General features: G+C 39.6%; 1 protein-coding gene across 7 annotated transcripts in view; it reads left to right on the forward strand.

The window, feature by feature from the left end:
- Arhgap21 (Rho GTPase activating protein 21) overlaps positions 1-23231 on the forward strand; it is a 126552-nt gene that overhangs the window by 94923 nt on the left and 8398 nt on the right. For 5 of the 7 annotated variants that reach the window (XM_027405333.2, XM_027405332.2, XM_027405331.2 and 2 more), the window contains 14 exons: positions 8284-8442; positions 8565-8667; positions 11348-11384; positions 13626-13751; positions 15690-15974; positions 18538-18602; positions 18678-18817; positions 19301-19443; positions 19712-19867; positions 19956-20034; positions 20601-20674; positions 20752-20841; positions 22678-22803; positions 22987-23028. In XM_027405333.2, the coding sequence (XP_027261134.1) occupies positions 8284-8442; positions 8565-8667; positions 11348-11384; positions 13626-13751; positions 15690-15974; positions 18538-18602; positions 18678-18817; positions 19301-19443; positions 19712-19867; positions 19956-20034; positions 20601-20674; positions 20752-20841; positions 22678-22803; positions 22987-23028 (1625 nt within the window). The remainder of the gene's footprint in view (positions 1-8283; positions 8443-8564; positions 8668-11347; positions 11385-13625; positions 13752-15689; positions 15975-18537; positions 18603-18677; positions 18818-19300; positions 19444-19711; positions 19868-19955; positions 20035-20600; positions 20675-20751; positions 20842-22677; positions 22804-22986; positions 23029-23231) is intronic. The other 2 variants (XM_027405335.2, XM_027405337.2) reach the window with 1 other exon arrangement.

Here is a 23231-nt window from a genome sequence, read left to right on the forward strand (position 1 = left end):
CTTATCCCACAGTATGTCAGACACACAGCCACAGGTAACCACAGACCCCTCTGCCATGGTGTGTTTCACTACCTGCTCAGATATCCCTAGCCTATTCAGGCGTTCCTGCATTGTATCTAAAAGAGCCACAGATGTGTCCAGTCACATCTGCATTTGTACTTCTGATTGTACATCTCTCTGTCAAAGGAGAACACACACTCTGAGAGTTCATGCCATTCATCGTTCCCTATGCCTAGAACACTGCCTGGAGGAAAGAGGCGCTCACTCAGGAAATAGCCATCAAAATAGTAGCTGAATGATACTTGCAATGACGATTGAATGTATAGAAAATGAAGGAGGGAAGCGGAAGGAAGGAAATTCTGTCATAATTATTGTGCAGTCCTAAAACATAATCTACAGGCACCGTCATGATAGATATACTTAATAGTTAATAGTGTCTTCATTTTTATAGACGAGATGTCTAGAGTACAGAGTACAAACTACTTCCATAAGAGAACTTAGAAATGAGAGCTGTAGGCTAGCTTGATTCAGCATCAGAAACACTCCAGGGGCAGTGTTTTCTAAGAAGCGCACTGTAAAGAGGGACTGTGTGTTTGTGTGTACAGGGGCCTTGCTTTTCCACCAAGGCATTGTCTTACAAGATTGTGAAAGGCTCTCTGTGGCTTTGTGATGTAATGTTTGCCAATTTATTTTTTCCTTTCTACAGAAAAGTTAAGCTGTTGAACAATTGTACTGTCAGGTGGAAGTACCCAAATCAGCTTAAAAGGAGGAGTCTACATAATGTTCAAATTTTTATAAATAGGATTTTTATTGTGAGGAGTGTTTTCACCAAAATTATACCCACATGCATGTTTGTATCCTTACTGCCAAGCTTATTGAATGGTTCCTGTTGTACATAGAATTTAACACCTCATCTACATAGTAACTGAGAACTACAATGGGGTGTGGTGTTTGTGTGTGTGTATGAGAGAGAGAGAGAGAGAGAGAGAGAGAGAGAGAGAGAGAGAGAGAGAGAGAGAGAGAGAGAAGTCCTATAGCCTGAAGCTACATTTCATAGGCCACAAAGATCTTACCAGAGTGACAGTATTACATCTTCTCTCTTCCTAATGAGAATGTTAGAGTCAGATGACATTGGAATAGTTTTGTTTTTAAGTGCTGGCTATTATCTGTTAATATTTAATCTTTCTAATCACATAAAGTGCAGAGATAAAATGAAAATCCACTATTTTATTAAAAAGCAGCCATTAACTAAAATATAGAGTAGTCATCTACATAATTCTGTATATAAGCAGATTAATGAAAACAGATCATCTTATTTGATTGTTCATTAAGAATAAAGTGCTCAGGGCTGGACTGATGGCTCAGCAATTAAAAGTGCTTCCTGATCTTCCAGAGACCTGAGTTCAGTTCCCAGTTCACCCATACCAGGTGGCTCACAACTGCCTGTAACTCCAGTTTCAGGGGATCCAACTGATGGCCTCCATGTTACCTGTACACGTGTGAAATATACTCACGTGGATGCACAAACAAAACAAAAATCAAGCTGGGTGGTGGTGGTGGTGCACACTTTTATCCCAGCACTCAGGAGTCATAGGCAGGTGGATCTCTGAATTTTAGTTCAAACTGGTCTACGGAGTTAGTTCTAGAACAGCCAGGGCCATACAGGGAAACCCTGCCTCAAAAAACAAAACAACAAAATCGGTCCTTTTAAGAAAGAATAAATGTGCTCACTGACTCCTTTCCATTGATTTTGAGTACTTACTAGAGCCTTTCTCATAATTCCTACTAAATAAGCACATTTGTTTTAGGCACTTCCCAAAGTTACAGTGTAACAGTGCACTGAAGCCTTCTTACCTACTTCACACATAGCCTGTGGTCCCTGTGGTGCTACTTCACAGCACAAGGAGTGGAGGCTGAGATGCCTCTCTCCCTGTGGAAACTGTCCATCATATGAGCAGCCTCCCTGAGGTGGGCAGCTCGGCACCTCCTGAGCTTTTTACCTCATATTCCAGCTTTTATAATATTTACTGCTGCTTGAAGCAGTAACACTGAAAGGAATATAATTTTAATAGTCTGATTTTTAGAAAATAAGCTTTCTTTTTACTTACTGTACTTATTACCGGTTTCCTTGCGATGCTTTCAGCTTTTTGATTAAAAATTCATTATTGAAACATTAAATTCCTAAGACCTTGTTGTGTTAAGTATAAGTTGAAAAACTTTTTGTTCTTTTTTAAATTCATAAAACCTCGGTACTTATTGATGGCCTGTAAATTTGATCCTACATGTTTTTCATTGCTGATGGGTATCCTAGGGATAGTAGGAAAGATAACAAGATCCGAGTAGAGAGAAGAGAAAGCGTGCAGTGTTCCCCAAACAGCTTCCCCAGAACAGATTCCATTAGATTGTGTTACTTACTGAGAGACAGTTCAGCAGCCAAAGAAACCATAAAATGTTAGCTTACATGGGAAAACAAGTTTGTCTTTTTACTGTAACATGTTTCAGGTCATTAGTCCATGCTAAGAATTTCCTAGGTTTAGTATGATATCTCAAAAATATTTAATAATAGATTCTTTTTTATTTATATTGTCTAATAGGTGGGTATATTATAAGACACATTTTGGTGTATACGGACATGTTGTATGCTACTTTATTCAAATGTTAAGCAACAAGAAAAAATTAAGACTGGTTTTTGTGCCATAAAACCCAATGGTCCTGGTTCTTTTTTTTTTTTTTTTTTTGGTTTTTGGAGACAGGGTTTCTCTGTGGCTTTGGAGACTGTCCTGGAACTAGCTCTTGTAGACCAGGATGGTCTCGAAATCACAGAGATCCGCCTGCCTCTGCCTCCCGAGTGCTGGGATTAAAGGCGTGCGCCACCAACGCCCGGTGGTCCTGTTATTTTAATAATACTTTTTGTTACTTGAAAACATTATAGATTAGTGCTCTCAAATACCAAGTGCCTTGTCTTTTCCCCAAAATATCAATGTAGAGCCAGTTCACTTATTTAGCTGTGTCAGACAGAACTAATGTCTTACAGCAGTGGTTCTCAATTTGTGTGTCATGACTGCTTTGGGGGTCCCCTTTCACAGGGGTTGCATATTAGTTGTTTTTACATTTACAACAGTAGCAAAATTTACAGTTATGAAGTAGCAATGAAAATAATTTTATGAGTTGGGTCACCACAACACGAGGAACTGTATTAAAGGGTGGAAGGTTGAGAACCACTATCTTACAGGAAGAAAACTCGTGTTGTTACCCATTTAACATTAATCTTATACTACAACATGTAGAAAAATTCAACATTTCATTTTTAAATCAAGAATATTAGTTATTAGCAGTAGTTTGCAAATCTGTTATGTACTTTAGAAGACTACATAAGTCTTGAGTAAATCTTTAGATTACTTTACATGCGAATAGAAAATGTAAAATGATAATCATTTATAAAACAGGAACTGAGTAACAGCAGGTACTCAAGAGACAGGATGGCTGAGCCCAGCCCAGGCAACATAGACCTGTCTCAATAAAAATGAGAAATTGTGGACTGAAGTTTCTGTCCTGCCTGTTCCCAAATTCATTTAGTCCCAAATAAACACACAGAAGCTTATATTAATTATAAGCTGTTTGGCCGATGGCTCATTCTTATTGACTATTTCTGTCTTAATTATTAACCCATTTCTATTAATCTGTGTATCTCCATGTGGTCTTGTTTTACCGGTGATGCCTGGACCTCTTGCTTCCTTGGCAGCCACATGGCATCTCTCTAACTCCAGCTACTACCTTTCTCTGTTCCTGTTTGGATTTCCTGCCTGGCTCAATGCTGCCTGTTCATTGGCGGAAACAGCTTTATTCATCAACCAGTAAAAGAAATGTATATTCACAGCATACAGAAGGACATCTCCCATCAAGAAATTGAGTTTTGTATCTCTTCTTACCTCTGCTGATTTAAATAAAAAGAAATGGTATTTGCTATATTTGAATAACTTTTTAAGTAGCTGTGTCACAACTGAGTTTGTTTCAGAAGGCTGAAGCCCCCCCCCACCCCCATCCTACTGTAACAGATACTAAGAGGAGACATACATTTGCCAAGGGTGGAAGAAAGATAAAATTCTTTACAGTTTCATTTTTTAAAACATTTATTATGTGTATGGGGTGCTGGCAATGGAAACTGGCTCTTCTAGAAGAGCATCCAGTACTCTTAACCACTGAATCATCTCTCTAGTCCTTTATTTCATCTCCATCCCTCCCTCCCTCCCTCCCTAATTTTTTCAAGACAGGGTCTCACTAGGTAACTCTGGCTTTCCTAGAACTCACTATGTAGACCAGGCTGGCCTCAGAATCACAGAGATCCATCTGCCTCTGTCTCCCGAGTTCTGGGATTGAACACTGCATGTGCCAGGATACTGGCTCCCTTGTTTCGTTGACAGTTATAAATGCTTATGGGATAGAATATAAGGTGATATTTGATCATACATATTATACAATGATGAGATGAGGTGATTAGCATTTTCACCTCCCACCTTTATTATTTCTTTACAGTATGTGCATTCAAAACCTCTTTGTAACTATTTTGAGAACGTAATTTATTGTTAATGCTTTTCCAGTGGTGCTGTAAAATTCCAGAATTTATTCCTCCTGTGTAGTTCAAACTTTGTACCTGTTGCCCAACCTCTTAACCCTCCACCCCTTCTCTGGCCTCTGGGAACCACATGTGTGTGAAATCATACAGCACTTGACTCTTCCATCCTGACTTCCTTCACTTAGCAAAATGCTCCCACCTCCAATGAGCCCCAGATTTTCCCACATTTCAAATGATCCTTAAGAAAAAAAAAATCATTGCATGGTATTCTGTTGTATATATTTTCTACATTTTACTTGTGTCTTGCTCCCATCCGTGGACACTTGAGTTGATGCCATGTAAGCTCTTGAGATGTGCCTGGGAATTCAGATGTCTCTCCAATATACTGATGCCACTTCTCTTGGATATATACCCAGCAGTAGGACTGCTGGGTAGCATGGGAGTTCTGTTTTTAATTCTGTACAGAACCTTCATACTGTACTTCGTGTTCCCATTGACAGCATGTGAGGATTCCCTTGCACATCATTGAAGCACTTGTCACCTGAGTCTTCCAGGTAATGGCTGGAGTGAGGTGATAGCTCAGTGCAGTTGTGGTTTGTGTTTCCTGCTGGTGTTCGTTGATAGGCCTCTGGCAGGGTGTGCATGTCTTCTTAGAAATGTGGGTGTCCATTCAGATCTTTTGCTCATTCTAAAATCGGTTTATTTTAGGAATGATGGCAGCTATTGAGTCCTAACACATTCTGGATATTTTTAAGCCCTTGTCAGATGTTTGTAAATATTGCCTATCGTTTTATATGTTCTCTTGACTAGGTTATTTCCTTCTAATTTTGATATAATCCCATTTGTCCATTTTTGCATTTGTTACCTACCTGTTCTTTTGGTATCTTATTAAAAGAAACAAATCCTTGTAGTTTTATACATGCAAGTCTTACATTTGAGTCTGTCGACCATTTGAATTGGGTCTGATATTTTCTGGGTGTTGATACCTTTTTCCAGCAGCAGCATCTTGAAGAAACCGCCCATCCCTCATAAAGTGGTCTTGATACCTGGTCATTTGGCTGTAAATGGGAGGGTCTCACCTGTGAAGCTTTTTATTGGTATTTTGCTAGGGAGTGATCAATTGAAGTCTGTAGATTGCTTAGGTAGCATGGATATTTTAACAATTTTAATAATTATTCTAACCATGCATGAGCACAAGGTATCCTTGTAGTTGTTTCTTGAATTCTTGTATCAGTGATTTCTGTACAGTTATCATTTGCTTCTTTTTAAGATTCTGTGAGGGTTTTTTTTTTTGTAATTAATTGCAAATGTGATTATTTTCATGAGTTTTTCAGATGGTCCAAAAACTACTGATTAGTGTATAGAAACGCTACTGCTTTGTATGTTGATGGCTATTTTTGTATCCTGCAGTGGGCCAAATATATTACTTGTAATAATGTAATAACAGGTTTTGTTGTTGCTCTTGAGTTTTATTTCAAAGATGGGGACTCAGCTGGAGTCCTGGATGAGCTATAACTCTGTGTAGCTGAGAATGGCCTTGAACTTCTTATTCTCCTGTCTTCATCTCCTGGGTGCTGGGATAAGAGAGGTGTGTGCCACCATTCTTGGTTTCATAAAGTGATGGGAGGATGTCCTTTTGTATGCTGTGACTATAGGTTTCTTTTATTGGTGAATAAAGCTGTTTCGGCCAATGGACAGGCAGAATTTAGCTAGGTGGGAATTCTGAACAAAGAGACAGGGAAAAGGAAAAGACAGATGCCATGTAGCAGCCAGGAAGAGCCCCAGGCATCACCAGTAAGCCAAGGCCACGTAGAGATACACAGATTAATAGAAATGGGTTAATAATAGAGAGAACTAGTAACAATGGCTTAGTTACTGATATTAAGTCTCAGAGTGGTTATTTCATTAAGTGGCTTCAGGACCCGCTGGGTGGAGAGAAAACGGGTCCAGTGGGACTGAGTTAGACAGAGAAAATCTTCTAAACCAAAGAGCTGGGGATCTAACCAGGGTCTTCCTACATATTAGGCAAGCACTTTACCAACTGAGTTACATCCTCAACCTATGTCCTAAGTGTATTTTGATTGAGTCTTCATGACAGCTGGTCACATTGTATCTGGGGAAGCAGAGAGGGAGGGGGAGGAGGGGAAAGCTGGTACTCAAGTGTTTACTTTATTCAGTTTGAGATACCTCCCCATCAATTGTGTTGCCCTCATTTAATTTAAGGTGGGTCTTCCCTCTAGTTATACCTTTCTGGAAATACCACCATAGACATACCCAGAAAGTGTGTTTCCATGGCAATTCCAAGTCCAATAAAGTTGACAGTATAATATTAATCATAATGATCATGCCATCTGCAAACAAAAAATTTAAAAATTCTGTTGTAATGGCATTGTCATCTCTTAATTGGGCCTTCACTTGTTTTCTTTTAGTGTGACTATGGGTTTGTCAGTCTTGCTTCTCTTTGCAGAGAATTAACTTTTTGTTTCATTTACTCTCTATTTATTTAAAGGATTTATTGCTTTTAGTCATAAAATAGAAATGTTACAATTTTCAAACATTAGTTCTTCTTGCTAACATACTAATCCCCCCCCCTCCCAGACAGGGTTTCTCTGTGTAGCTTTGGAGCCAATTCTGGCACTCGCTCTGGAGACCAGGCTGGCCTCGAACTCACAGAGATCCGCCTGCCTCTGCCTCCCGAGTGCTAACATACTGATTATTAAAATGATAGATGGTTGCCAGAATTTTCTCAGAATTAGTATTTGACCTTCTGAAACAAGTAATCAAAATTCTGCTTTATATAATTATAGTTTATTGTAAAGGATTCAGTTATGGGACATCTAATCTTACGCTTTATAGCTCTGGCCTCTTACTAAATTACATTTGGCCTAAAACATTAGAATTTAAATCATTGATTTCTTTCTTTCTTTTCTCTCTCTCTCTTTTTTTTTTTTTATACAAGAGTAAGAATTTAGAATGAAGTTATTGCTCACTAGTAGGAAGACAGGTGCTGAGCATCACGAGCGTGAGGCTTGGTTTGGATGACCCCATTGAATTCTTCTGTCTTGCTCTTAGCCTGTGAAGTCATATGTTTCAGGGTTTCATTTGTTTTACAGGAAGTAGGGTATGCAAACCATTTACATGTACTAGCACATAATAAGTACCATTAATGTTAGCTGTCATGCATGCATACAAATTCATTTGACAGATGGTGAAAACTCACAACACAGAATTTCCTGTTTTTACAAGTCCATCTGCACAAAGCTAATGGGATGATCATGACTGACACCTGTCTGGGAAGGAACTTTTTTGTGATTTACATAAAAATGCCAAATAGAATGTCTGGCTGTTACAGACTGAACTTTTTGTGATATTCCTACAAAAATTAAAAACACGTATGGGGGTGGATGCATGGACTTGAAAAGTAATTTTTTTACACAGTGTCTGATTATTTGCTTTGGTCCATTGGGTTCTGAATAACCTACACATTTTGCTAATGCTTGTTTTCATTTACACATAGGAAAAATATTTTTCTTGTATTTGTAGAGTTATTGGCATTACTAGAGTAGTGATTGTGTAAGGTGAATTTTAATGGACAACTATGTCATCTATTGGTGGCTTGATGACTGATAAAACCTCTATTTGGCCCTTTTAGCAACAAAAGTCGACTATTAAGTTTTTAAGATTCCAGTAATTGTTTTCCTTTCTTCCAGACGAACCAACCAGTCCTAGCATTGATCATGATATCGCACACATCCCTGCTTCTGCTGTTATCTCAGCCTCTACCTCCCAGGTCCCCTCCATAGCAACAGTTCCTCCCAGCCTCACAACTTCTGCTCCTTTGATTCGACGTCAGCTCTCCCATGACCAAGGTATGTTTAAAGTGATTCTGCATGCTGTACCTTACAATACATGGCAAACTGATTTTTTTTTTTTCCATTGAAAGAATGTGGCAAACCACTTGAAAAGTATGAATGCTGGGTTTTCATTGCAGAATCTGTTGGACCTCCCAGCTTGGATGGCCAGCACAATTCAAAGACAGAAAGATCAAAATCCTATGATGAAGGGCTCGATGATTATAGAGAAGATGCAAAATTGTGAGTCTCAGACATGTTATTTTAAATGTTTTTATATGAATTGTATTCATTATGAGTTTAGCTTTTAAGGCTATCTCATTTTTAACTTTGACATTAGAAATGCAAATCAATTGTATCAAAGTAACAGCCAGTTGATTTTAGAATATATATATATATATATATATATATATATATATATAGAGAGAGAGAGAGAGAGAGAGAGAGAGAGAGAGAGAGAGCGCAATATTCTTTTATATGTTATAGATTTAAGATGCTTTTCCCACTTGTGGCTATAGTAGTTTTATAATGGTTTTATAATGAGGTAGGGCTATTACTCATTATTATGCTTTTTCAAAAGTTTGCTGGTCTTTATTATTGGAACCTTCAAACAAGATTTTCTAGTTATTTTTCATGTGGATTTTTGCACTGACACACTGTCTGGTTCATAGATTAGTTTAAGAAATGTTGACAGCTTTCATAGCATTGAACCTTTTATCAACGAGCAATTCTTATGTAACCTTGTTTAATATCCTCCTACACGTTCATCAGATTGTCATTTATATTCTAATTCAATTAGTTCTTCTAGGACTAGTCACTTAAGAGCAGTTCCAGTGAGATACGGCCAGGGCACAATGTTCCAGCTCAGTAGGAATGTGCCTAATGATACCAGGTTGGATGTGTGAGCTGTTTGAGCTTTTCACTAAACTGTGTCAGCGGCTGCCACAATGGAGGCTCCTCCCCACACAGCTTTCTTCAAAGATGGCAGCACTGTGTGTGTGTCCTCATTTATTTCATGCATATACAATGTCTTAGACAATAACTCCCCAGTGCTTTCCCTTGTCCCCTCCACCTCCTGCTAAACTCCCTCTCCACCCAACCCCACTCTACTTCTGTGTCTGTGTGTTCCACTGAAGTTAATTAGGGAGACTTGCATGAGCATGTGTGGGGTTAGTTATCAGAGCATGGACAACTTACCATGGCCACACTCAGGATGAAATTGTCTCCCTTCACATGCCCGCAAGCAGTGGCACCTCCTCACTTTTCTCCCCTCCCTGGTGCTATGTGGTGGCCTGTGAGTTGGTCACAGCTCCACCTTGTGTCCCATGTGTGAAGGGGGGGGAGGGGAGTTGCCTTTCTCTCAGAGGACAGTGAACTTCAATGTCGTTTGAATTATGTAGCTAATGGCATCCTCTCTATTGGCTTTTAGCTGCTCTTCTTTATGTGTTTTTACCTTTACTTGAGAGTAGTTAGTATATTTTGCATCAATTCTTTGATAATTCAAAATTCCCCTCATTTCTGTGTTTGGTTTTATAATCTTCCATATCTTGAAACTGGGTTTCTTTTTCTTTTGAATTGTCTTTATTATTACCACTGTTGTTATTTATTGAGAAATAGATACTACAAAGTAACACAGACACTGGGGCTAATGTTATAGCATTTGTCCCAGAATTGGACATAAATTGTGAGACAGGCTCCCTCCAAGAGTTTAAACCTTTTTCTATCCAGTTAAACAGTTTCAGTGTCTCCTGATACTTTTCAGGATGGAGTTTGTAGACCTGTTTCTAATTACCTCCTTATTTGAGGTGGTTTTTGTGAGAGAACAAAGATACATTTAGTCACATCCTTAAAAGTTTAATTATTGACAGAATTTGTTTCTCTCCTGAAACTGAAAGCCTTCCATGTGGATGGAGGAGCATGTGCAGGGGGTGTGGGCCTGGGGCGGCACGGGGTGGGTTTGGTGGGCATCTCTGGCCTTCATGGGCCTGCCAGGAGATGATCCATAGGTAAGAAATCTGGTTCAGTATGACTCAGTAGCCAGTGTTGGTTCAGACTTTGAGTCTGACTCCTAGTGGTTTATTTTAGGCATGTTTAAGCACAGCACAATTTAGTGAAAACTTTTCTGGTGATAATTAACTCAATCCTGGGTGCACAACAAAGCGTTCATAAATCTCTTTGATAAACATTAGCTCCATAAAGGTCAGACATGACTACATTGAAACTATTTGTTAAAGTACAGTAGGATACCATCCATAAAAATAGGTCCTATAGATTGACTGAGGAAAACAAGTTTACAACGGTCTAGAGGAGGAGGGAGGGTCCAGTGCCAGCAAGTCTCATACTGCACAGAGTATGTAAAGGTCAGTAGGCTACAATGCATGTCTGTTTCCTCCTTCTGGGCAGCAATCAGGCTTTGCATTCTTTCCTTTGAAGGACCAACCCTGTGAGCTTAACATTACAGGTTCCCCCAGTGCTTATCTGTGCGAATCAAGACCACCTGCCACCTACAGGTGGCGGGCACAGGGTGTGACTGGCATCACCTTACAGCTCCTTGGATGCTACATTCAAGGCCCAGGGTTTTCACTAGCTGCGTAGGGAAGATGAGCTGTAGTTGGCTGCTAGCTGTAGGTCAACAGGCCAGTGGTTAGCTCGAGCAGCTTTTCCTTCGATATTAAAAAGTTGCACACGTGAAGCAAAAAAGGCAGAAACAGCTGACCTGGCAAAATAAAGCTAAGAAAGCTGCTGTCAGTGAAGTGAAAATGTACATATTTATAACTTAGCTGTTCACGCATTGAACAATGAATATAGTGATCACATGGTGGGGATGAAATGTCAACTCATTAATGGAAATTTAGTTGCAATAGTTAATTATTACACCAAGAGTTTTATATTTATTACACATATTTATTTACTTTCCCAACAGATCCTTTAAGCACGTGTCTAGCCTGAAGGGAATCAAGGTTAGTATTTGATATTACTGTATACCAAGTACATGATAAATGTTTTACTTACCTTAGTTTCTTTTAGCCCATCAAAGAAAATATGTATTTTGTATTTAAATTTAAATGTGTAAATTTTTAATCCACATCCACTGCATTTGAAAGGTATATGAATAAATGTTTTTCATTTCTAAACATATTCATCAGGTATGCAATGCCGTATATACATTGAGCTGAGTTTTCTCATTAACAACTCAAGGCCCAAATCAAACTGTCCAGCAGTCCTTCTGTGTTTTATTTTCTCTCCTCATACTCTACCTGCTGCTTGTAGCCACATCTGTACTGTCTCCTTTACCCTTCCCCAGACTTCACTGAAAAATCAGGAATGACTAGACAGGGGTGTTCTTATTTACCACCCCTGGAAATGGTTGCGGCTGCATAGTTCCTTTCTTGCTCTTACCTTAAAGTCTTTCTGCTTAGAACATGGCCCTGGTGAAAGCCAGAAGGCACCCAGACTTCTGTGGTGCCCATCAATCCACACTCGCTTTCTCTAGCCCGTCCTCTTCCGTAGAGGCCATCTTCCCATGCAGGTTCACTGTCATGCCTAGTAGTCATCACCTACTATTGTTGTTAAACAGAAAACTTCTGCAGTCTGTGCCTCTCTCTACTGCTCCTGTTTGGTACTTTATACTAAATCTTCTTGAAAAACATGTACATGGTCTCTTCTCCTTAGTTCACATACATGAGAATGATAAGTGGGCCAAGGTTGCCAGTGAGGACACTCAGCTTCACAGATGATAGTTACCTGGGTTTGTAACTTAGTGCAACTTTTCAGGAATAGTTACACAGTGAAGTATCTCCATTTGCTGCTTTCACTTCATCATCTCTTCCCTGGACTTCTAAGAGTACATCTGAGTCTTCTGCACAATTAAAAATCTGGAATGCCTCACTCGGGGGGATCTCTGAGTTCGAGATCAGCCTGGTCTACAAGGGCTAGTTCCAGGACAGTCTCCAAAGTCACAGAGAGACCCTGCCTCAAAAAAACAAAAACAAAACAAAAATCTGGAAAGCCTAAGGATAGTTTCAACCTCTGTTTCTGTACACTGATTCCCTCATTGATTAATTTAGAGGCCTCACAGAGTCTGTTGTAGCCTCAGCTTCCCCCCAGAACAGCAGCCGTTGTAACCTGCTATCTACCCTGCCATCTTCATCCACATGTTCAGTAAGCAGCTCTAGGTTCACATAGCTCTTGACTACACTTAGGTGGGTTTTCCCTTCTCTCCAGCTCATTAAGTTCACTTCTGTTCTCCCATTTGCTCAACTCTAGAGCTTTTCCCTGTTTCTTCTGTTTCATGCTCAGAAGTCAGACCAGTCTACTCTGTCTGTAAGCCATTGGCTGAGTGCTTCATTGCTCCTTCTTGTCTTCCCTTATTGCATCAGTCCCTTTCTCTCCGGTCACTCGTCTCTTCATGCTTGTCCCTTTAGAAACCATTCTCCAGGTAACAGGTGGCCTTATTCATCACTTTCAGGCTTTCCTTTCCCCTTCTACCACAGACAGAAGACCAGAATAACCTTTCCTTAGCTGTTGCTCTTCCATGGACTGTAAATTATTAAAACGATGAATATGTGTTCATCAGCCATGCATTCCTCCTGAACTTTGCCTCTCTCTGACCTTTTATGGCTGTGTCCTTCACTGTGAAGAGGCATAGCTGTGATGCCAACAGCTTAGTCCTTCAATATCCAATCTCACAGAGCTCATTCTCCAGAAGCACAACTCATGAATGGCTGATTTCCTCAAGTCTGTCTCCGATTTTTTGTTTCATTTTGTTGTAAAGCAGGATCTCATTGCGTAGAATAGGCCAGCTTTGAACTCACTTTGTACCCCAGGCTGGTCCTAAACTCCATAGACTAGATGTAGATTCATTATTTGTACAGCTTGAGATCCTATTGCAGCCTCTTGAGTGCTGAGGTCACAGAGGTGTACCACTCACTACATCTGGCTTCTTGTTTGACATCCCATCCCTGCGTGTGTGTGTGTGTGTGTGTGTGTGTGTGTGTGTGTGTTTTCAAAAACAATGGAAGCCTATTCACTTTTTAAAAGGAGGGGGAGCAGGGGAGGAGTCTGGCTATAAGTGTTTCTAGTGTGACTTCTAACCCTAGGACTTTCCATAGCTTTTTACTTAGAACATTAAATATGATGTTTTGCCAACGAAGTTTCCATGTGTAACTGTTTAAATTTACTGTCCTTGGCCCTTTCTGTAGATTACGGATGGCCAAAAATCATCAGAGGACTCTGGATCCAGAAAGGACTCTTCCTCTGAGGTCTTCAGTGACGCTGCCAAAGAAGGGTGGCTCCAGTTCCGACCACTTATCACTGACAAGGGCAAGGTAGTGCACTTTCTTAGCTCATGTGATGTCAGAAATAGTCTTGATAAGAAAAGCTCATACACATGTGAAAGTTGTATGGCACCCAGGCATTCCTAAGAAAGGAAAATGTGGTCAGTGGGGTAGTTTTTTGCTTCTCATCTTTGAACACCAATTTACCTGTGGAGTATACTACCTCACAGAGTGCCAGTGTGAACAGGAAATCGGGGTCTAAGGAGAAACCCACTTCTCTGATTTACCAGAATTTGTTATCAGAGAGGCATTTAAGTCACTGAATAACAATTACAATTCTCCTTATTAGTCATCTAATAATATTTAGCCTAATTCTTTTCAATTTCCTTTTTTTGTTTCACTTCTTTTAATAACCCCTGAATTACATAAACAAATATAATAGTATGAACATGTGCTTCAGTAAGTAGAATCCAACACAATAAAATCTCTGCATAAGTATTATTTAAATTTGCAAACATACTTGGATATGGAAGCTCCTGCTTTACCATGCAAAGCTGATGACTTTGGTGATGTCATTTCCTGTCAGTATGTGTTTCAGGAACACTCCCATCTGGGGTGTTTATCATGTCCCTGTTCTAATCCTTGATTTTTACTTGTATTATGGTTTTTTGTTTTCCCTTTGTTTTTGGTTTTTTTCTGGCCAGAAATACAGCTCAAATGTAGAGCACTTGGACAATACTTTGGATTCACTCCCCAGCACCAGAAGGGAAAAAGAATATTAATGGATTTCTTTTAATTATGAAAATTTCTTTACCATTTTTGTGTCCCCATGATTGGCCAGGTTTAATGCATTTCTGTAGCATGTATTTTATTGGGTTTAGTTGTTCGTTTTTTGTCTTCCCATCTGAAGTTGGTGCAGATACATTTCCTAATTGATATATATGTGACATTTTAAAAAATTACTATTTAAAAACTTTTATTGATTCTTTGTGGATATCATGTTATACATCCCAATCCTATTTATCTCCCTGTACCTTCATATCCACCCTCTACCCTTGCAACCCCCTCCAATAAAATGTAAAAGGAAAGAAAAAGAAAAATCTCAGCATGGAAGCTGTAGTGTGACAGTGATTCATACGGTTTATTTACCCTGTAGTCCATAGCTTTCCTTGCGAGTGTTCCCTCAGAGTCATTAGTCTGGTTCAAGGCCTCTCGTTTCTGCTACACTATAGATCCTGCAGCTTTGAATCTGCAGGTCTGGCCCCTTCACGTGCTATAGCGGTTCACAGATATTGGGGTGAGCCCTGGTTCTGGGCCTGGGAGGTAGCTGGGTTGATCAGCCTGCCAGCTTTCCCTCATTATTACCCCCCTCCCCCGCCAAGAGCTCTCCAGCACTGCCTTGGCTAGCTCACCCAGTACAGCAGGCAGCCAGGGACGGGCCTAGTTCTCCTGCCCTTGGGCTTGCTAACCTGCACCCATACCACCTGGGCCAACTCTAGTGTTTTGAAAAAGTACTACATTTTAAATTTTCATTTATTTAGGTGGGATCTCACTGTGTAGCTTGGGACTTGCTAAGTAGACTCTGCTGCCCTCACATCAGAGCCTTTGCCTCCTGTGTACTGGGACATGAGTCACCATGCTCAGTTGCACTTAAATTTATCAGTGTGAGTATGTATTGTGTGATTGTCCTTATGCCAAGGCAAGCATGTTGAGGTCAGAAGACAGCATGTGGGAGTCAGGTCTCTTGTACTATGTGGGTCTCTTGGAAAGAACTCAACAGGCTTGGCAACAGGCTCCTTTTCCAACTGAACCAACCTGAAATTTTTTTTTTAATCTTTCCTCTCTTCATGTGTATTCAAGTAAAGGAGGCATCTGCCATTCCAGGCACATAAGTATGCATCTGAAAGGCGGTACTTAGTCCTGATTCTGTCACAGAGTTCTAGCCTCGTATTGCATATTCACAGACATGGATCACTTACTGTTTTCTAGCGTGTTGGTGGCAGCATTAGGCCATGGAAACAGATGTATGTTGTACTTCGGGGCCATTCACTTTACCTGTACAAAGACAGAAGAGAGCAGACAACGCCATCAGAGGAAGAACAGCCCATCAGTGTCAATGCCTGCCTGATAGATATCTCGTACAGTGAGACCAAGAGGAGGAATGTGTTTCGGCTTACCACATCCGACTGTGAATGCCTGTTTCAAGCTGAAGACAGAGACGACATGCTATCATGGATCAAGACTATCCAGGAAAGTAGCAACCTTAACGAAGAGGTATGTTTTTCAAAGGATGGAGGTAAAACTTGACACTTATTAAAAGCGTCGGATAGATTATTTTTTATATATAAAAAAAACACGATACACTATTTTCAGTCATTAAAAAGGAAAACTCAAGTATACCTGCATTATTTTTACTTATTGAAAAAGTACTATTACTAAATAAGAAAAATAGGATATTCACATTCTTCATATCTTTTCAGACACAACAAACCACAGACAGGAGCCCCATGTTACCTTCTGATCATGAGTGTTGTCCCTGATATCTGTGAGGGTCAGGACACCCTCCATGGATGCCAATGTCTGTGGTTGCTTCAGCTTCTTACATATGGCATAGAACCTGCAGGAATCTTTTTGACCAAATTACTACAAGCCTGTCTGGGATATTGAAGTTAGTATTGTTGTGGGATAGGCTACAGTAAAAACACTTACAAAAACAAGTTGCTATGTAAAGGTAAAGATACGATTTTTTTTTTTATACAATTGTATAGGTAAAAATATATATTTTGGTATGCTCATGGGTTTCTAAGGAAGCATGTGTTATAACAATCATGGTATAAGCCAGAGGGTTTTTTGTTTTTTTTTTTTTTAATAAGGAATAATGCTTTGTATGTTTGAGAGTTTCTGGCTTACATCGTCAAGTAGTTGCTTTTGCAGTAAGAATTTTAATAGTCAGGGTATTTTTCAATACAGTGAAGGTCAAACGTTTACTCCCTCCCTATACACAAACACACACACCATATCATTAGCACAGTTTTTCTTGCACAGTCTTCATGCTTTTTTGTGCGTATTGCTCACAGTACTCGTGAACACCAGCATCAACTGTACAGCCTCATGTAAGATTTTCCTCCATTCATTTTCATCATCCAGTTGACACTGAAAGGCTTGTACCCGGAGGACAACCTCCTGTGCCACTGTGTCTCCTGCCTTGCCTGGCCTTTGCTCTGTAGCTGCTCACTGCAGAGTGTCAACTGAATTGTGTATAGGGAGATTTCAGCTGTTAGTTATTTTGGGGTTTTTGTTTTTGATTTTTTTTGAGACAAGGTTTCTCTGTGTAGACCTTGCCTTTCTGAAACTAGCTGTGTAGACCAGGACAGAGGTCCTCCTTGCCTCTGCCTCCTGGGTGCTGGGATTAAAGGTGTGTGCCATCACCACCTGGCTATTTTTTCAGTTTTTTAATAAGTATGTGAAGTAATTGGATACATTATGGCATTTTCTTTTTCTTTCTTCCTCTTTTTTTTTTTTTTTTTTTTCCAGCCAGGGTTTCTCTGTGTAGCCCTGGCCTTCCTGGAACTCTCTGTAGATCAGGCTAGCCTGAAACTCAAGCGGTCTGTCTGCCTCTGCTTCCCGAGCACTGGGATTAAAAGGTGTGAGTCCACTACTGCATTTGCTTATGAACTCTGTCTTTGTTGATCCATCTCCTTCACCTCCTATCTTCCTAGTCCCCTTCTTTCTGCAAGTAGCCTCCATTCCCCTAATTCCATGATCATATTCACACTCATACATGCACACATATGAAAAATTAAAATCTAGAGCCTTCATAGGAAAGAAAACATGCAGTTTGTCTTCCTAAGCCCAGGCAAAGTAATAATGAAAAGTGGGTACATTGGGAAGAAGAGACAAAGAGGCCCAGTGGCCTCCACTCCATCCTTGGGAATCCTGCATGAGAGTTATGTTTAAATAGAGTACAGAAGGGCGTGAGTAGCTAAGCAATCCTGATCAGGGTGTGGTCCTGACCATCATCATTATGGCTCAGGTTTGACAAGTTACAAAACTGAGTAAAATCTCTTTGGGAGACAAGGCCCCTCTTACTGACACGAAGCATGATGTTAGTCTTTACTTCTTTTAGCATGAGATTACTGGGAAAATTCCAACTTTTTAAGAACCATTGTTTCAATAATCTGATAGCCAAAAAGAGCAGTGTCTCTTCAAGTATCTTCATTCCTGCCTGTGTGGATGTATATATTTCATTACACTCAAAATAAGACATTTTAAAAAATGTTTGCAGACACATGCCAGTGTGTAATTGCAGTTGCTACAAATAGTTATCCCTGCTTACTCAGTTCTGGGTTCACCTTGGGACAAACAAAGGACAAAGCAGAAGATCTGTGTCTCTTGATGCCATCTGACTCCTAATTCACTATTCCTACAAGTTAATCATTAATAAATGCTGGTGTATTTTTCCATCTTTTACTAAATGGTGTTTATTATTATTGAATGCCGATGATTTGCTCTGGTGTTAGAGAAGAAACCGGTTTTGTGCTTCCCCAGTCATGCATTTTACATAGCATATTAATTCAGTACATACTGAGTCATTGTTACTTAAAAACTACCCTAAGTGTTGCATATGTACAGAAAATATACAGCAAACTTACTTTCAGGAGCCATGAGGCACTTGGACCATCTGTCACATGGATGACAGCTCCATTGGGAATAAGTTCATAGCATTTGTATTAATAAACAAAGTGATATAATAGCTAGCCTCAAACCCAGGGATCACCCTCTGCCTCTAATAGTCTAATAACATACTTTATAATGTCACCTTCTGCTTATTCTGTAGGACACTGGAGTTACCAACAGAGATCTAATTAGTCGAAGAATCAAAGAATATAACAGTCTGATGAGGTGAGGATCTCACCATACCTATGGTTAATTTAGATGTCAAATATGCAGTTGTTAAGAATTGTTCATTTCTCCCAGCAGCAAAACAGAACAGTTGCCAAAAACACCTCGCCAGAGTCTTAGCATCAGGCAAACTTTGCTCGGTGCCAAATCAGAGCCAAAGACTCAAAGCCCACATTCTCCAAAGGAGGAGTCAGAGAGGAAGCTTCTCAGTAAAGGTAACTGACTGTAACAAGGCTTAAGCTGGATCGTGAGTATGTGTTCCTGCTTCACAATGCTATTTTTACCAGCAGACCCAAGGTCAGCTAGCTCAAAGCTCATGGTAAATATGGTCCAAACTCATTGGGCCTTTTCCTTCAAGGTGAGGCTCAAGCCATCCGTCTCTCTAATCCATGGAAAGGAAAGAGAGCACACAGTCATATCTTTACAGATGTGAATGGCCAAATGTATTACTATAAAACAAAACTGAGGACTCTGGTTCTGCTTCTTTCTGAAAGGGTGAAAAAGTCTAACTGTATCTGACAGGTTATGTGGACAGGTCAGAGAGGCATGACAGAAGGGAAAGAGAATAATGTGCTAAGTGTAGGCTGTTCTAGAGGACTGCAGTTAATGTACGAATTGATGAATTAGGCTTGTAAAGTGATTTAAACAGTCTTTTTCCATTTTTATAATGACATTTTATTTTCAATAACAATCAAAAGATGATACCAGTCCACCCAAAGACAAAGGCACTTGGAGAAGAGGCATTCCAAGTATTGTGAGGAAGACATTTGAGAAGAAGCCAGCTGCCACAGGGACCTTTGGAGTTAGGCTGGATGACTGCCCGCCTGCCCACACCAACCGGGTAGGAGACCCCAACAATACGGATTAGTCAGTGGCTATCATAGCAGGGCCTGGGTTCATAGGCCTTTAGATAAAGGGGCTGCCTGCTCATTTTGTAAGCGCTTTCCTCCCTTAGTATGACTGTGGGTTGAGTAATTTTTATCTTTAAGCTTTCTATCTAAATCACTACTCTAGTTCAGAGTTAATACATTAATCAGAAATGGCCAGTAGGAATTCATTTTCAAACTTCTGTACTGTGTTAAATAAAATGCTGGTTTCTTGTTTTGCAGTATATTCCATTAATCGTTGACATATGTTGCAAGTTAGTTGAAGAAAGGGGTCTTGAATATACAGGTATTTACAGAGTTCCTGGGAACAATGCGGCCATTTCAAGCATGCAGGAAGAACTCAACAAGGGGATGGCTGACATTGATATACAAGATGACGTACGTTCATTTCTGTTTGAATAACTGATCCATTTTTTTCTTTCAATATATTGTCCACAAAAATACTGTTTCTCTTCTGCATATCTAGAAATGGCGAGATCTGAATGTGATAAGCAGTTTACTAAAATCCTTCTTCAGAAAGCTTCCTGAGCCTCTCTTCACAAATGGTGAGTTAGCTCCCACAGACCATGCCAGAGAAAGAGGCTCACAGTCTGTGCTGGGAACCAGGGCATAATAAATCAAACCAGGAAAATATGAGGGATAATGGAACTGGCATGTATCTTAGGTCTAAATTTAATGAAAACCACAATTGAAAACTGGGTTTTTTCATTTGTAGTCTTCATAAATATTGGTGAAAAGTCATTTGCAAAAAGTCAATACACTTTAGTAAAATGAAAGTAAGATCTTTGTTGACCTATGTTTGTCATCAAGCTAAAAATGTTATTATTTTTTCAGTCAAAATTCTTTGGACATAAGATGTAGTTAATCGACTCTGTGCTAGATACTGTTGTGAGGTGGGTGTAATGGACAGGCTTAGTGAATGCCAGACAGTAGCTGCAAAGAAGTCCCATTGAGAGATCTTGCTGTTTTTTGGAAAGGTTTGAGACCATTAAGAACCATCTCTAGCATGTAAATTTCAGAGATTTATATTTCAAAGATAGATAAAAAAAATTACACATTGTAAATCTTGGTTTAAAATTAAGCCCTGTTGTCTTGTTCCTACTGCTGCCAGATAAATATGCTGACTTCATTGAGGCCAATCGTAAGGAAGACCCCGTAGATCGGCTGAGAACATTAAAAAGACTAGTAGGTATTCCTTTTCATTTGGGGAGGTGCAATTCAAATACAGCATTTAAATCCATTCTGAAAATAATATGTTCCAGATTCACGATCTGCCTGAACATCATTACGAAACACTTAAGTTTCTTTCGGCTCATCTGAAGACAGTGGCAGAAAATTCAGAAAAAAATAAGGTACAGCCTTTTGAAATCCACTCTTTCATCTGAGCGTTGGCCTTCACCATTCTTTTCTGAGTACTCGTAGGAAGCCTAAGAGTGTGTCAGACTGCACTGGCTGGGTCCTTCTGAAGACCCAAAGGGGCACTTCATTTAGAAATGCTTCATTTTATATGTCACTACCTTAAATAGGTGACACACATGCATGGTAAACCAGCCAACGGGTACCAGATGAAACACTGAAAAGTAATGATTTCTTTAGTTTCCTATTAAACAGATAGGATGACTTTCTTCCTATGAACACCACATACCCACAAATACTGTCCTAACTATTATCAGATATTCAGTTCATGTTCAGGCTTTCTTGATCAGTTGTTCTGTTCATTTTGATACAGGTCTTTATGTAGTGTAGCTGTCCTGGAATTTGCTATGTAGACCAGGCTAGCCTCAAACTCAGAAATCTCATCTCTGCCTCCCAGGTACTGGAATTAAAAGTGTGAGCCACAATACCTGGCTCAGATTTTTTTTTTTTCTTTTAGAAGTCAATTGTGTCTTAAAATCTTGCTCATTTAGAAATTTTTTTGGGAAGGGATCTCAGGTAGCTCAGGCTGGCTATGGAGCCTACATATACTTAAACATCTATCCTCTTGCCTCCTCCTGCCAACACTGGAGCCATAGGCATAGGCACCACACTTGGCTTCTTGGAGTTTTTAATGGATTAATACTGAATCTTAAAGACTATATGGTACTGTATTTCCTTAACTTTTTTGTTTGTTTGTTTGTTTGTTTTTTGTTTTTTCGAGACAGGGTTTCTCTGTGTAGCTTTGGAGCCTATCCTGGCACTCGCTCTGGAGACCAGGCTGGCCTCGAACTCACAGAGATCCGCCTGCCTCTGCCTCCCGAGTGCTGGGATTAAAGGCATGTACCACCAACACCTGGTTCCTTAACATTTTTTAACCTCAATTTTTGGAACTTAAGGAACCAAAAAAACAACTCTAGGCTAAGTGTCATCTTATATATAAGAACTAGCTAAAAGCTACTCACATAGGACAAACATGTTTCTGTACATAAATATTAAAAGTATGTCATTAGTCTAAAGACTTAAATGAAGCCATAGACAGGAATCTACTAAATGCCTGTGAAGCATTTTTTGGGGGTGGATTTTTGGACTTTGGGCCACTCTTACCAGCACAGGGATTAGAATAAAATAACTGAACATTCCAGAAGGAGACATAGCCAGTGCCCGGATTTTCCTAGAATGTTGACTTACTAGAATATATATTTATTTATATTCTAGTAAGTCAACATTCTAGGAAAATTCTAAATTTAATAAGAGTTTATTTTTCTTCCATATGGTATGATAGCTCATGACACTGCTTAAAAGATGAGTGACATTTGCTTTAGTAGAAGAAATAAGTTATAGGCTCCTTGTCTGGTAAATTAATGAACATGTCAGTGCCTCCCAAATAATCTAGTAATGTGGCATCCGGAATCATGAATTTTTTCATACCTGGTAAGTTCTAAGATTGGTCCTTTGTCTCTTCCTTCCAATTGCCAGGAGACAGAGTTCCTTATTTTTTAATTTGACTTTTCCCCCATCCAATCCATCTTTGCTAACTAAAAACAGTTGATTTGGTTTAAAACTAATCAAAGACTTCTTGGAAAAACACAAATACCAATTAGCATTTGAAAATTTGCTCATGAAAACCTTAACTAGGAAGCATTTACTTTTCTTCATCCATTCTTTGTATTTTCTTCATCAAAAAGAACTTTCCAGTAATAAATTTCAGCAACAAAATGCCAGACCTGAAGTGGAGGTTTAATCTAATTTTTCACTTTCTTCCTTTTCCTCAGATGGAACCAAGAAACCTAGCCATCGTTTTTGGTCCAACTCTAGTGAGAACATCAGAAGACAACATGACCCACATGGTCACACATATGCCTGACCAGTACAAAATCGTAGAGACTCTCATCCAGCATGTAAGTTCACATGGCATCTCCTCCTGAAAGTTCTCTTTCATCACAGCTGAGAACTGGTAGGACAAACCTGCTTCTACCTTTCTTCCCCTATGACATTTCCCTTATTTCTGTGCTGTTTCCCCAAGATAGAAATATGTGTAGAGGGTTATTTAATTATTCTCACCTTTTTATTTTAAATTTTAGCATGACTGGTTTTTCACAGAAGAGGGTGCTGAAGAACCTCTTGTAAGTATTGTCAGCGCGCGTGCTCAGCTGTTTTCATGTGGGACACAGGCTCCTTGATGCCACGGCAGTCTTGATCTTCCGCTTTGTGTGCTGTTGTCAGCTTTGCACCCGGAAGCAGGTCTCTAGTGCCTCGGTTGCTGATCTGATAAGAATATAACTATGGTGCTTTACCACTAGTGATGTCTAACCAATGCAGCATTAAG

This window comes from Cricetulus griseus, chromosome 3 (genome assembly GCF_003668045.3).
Source record: "Cricetulus griseus strain 17A/GY chromosome 3, alternate assembly CriGri-PICRH-1.0, whole genome shotgun sequence".
NCBI lineage: Eukaryota > Metazoa > Chordata > Mammalia > Rodentia > Cricetidae > Cricetulus > Cricetulus griseus.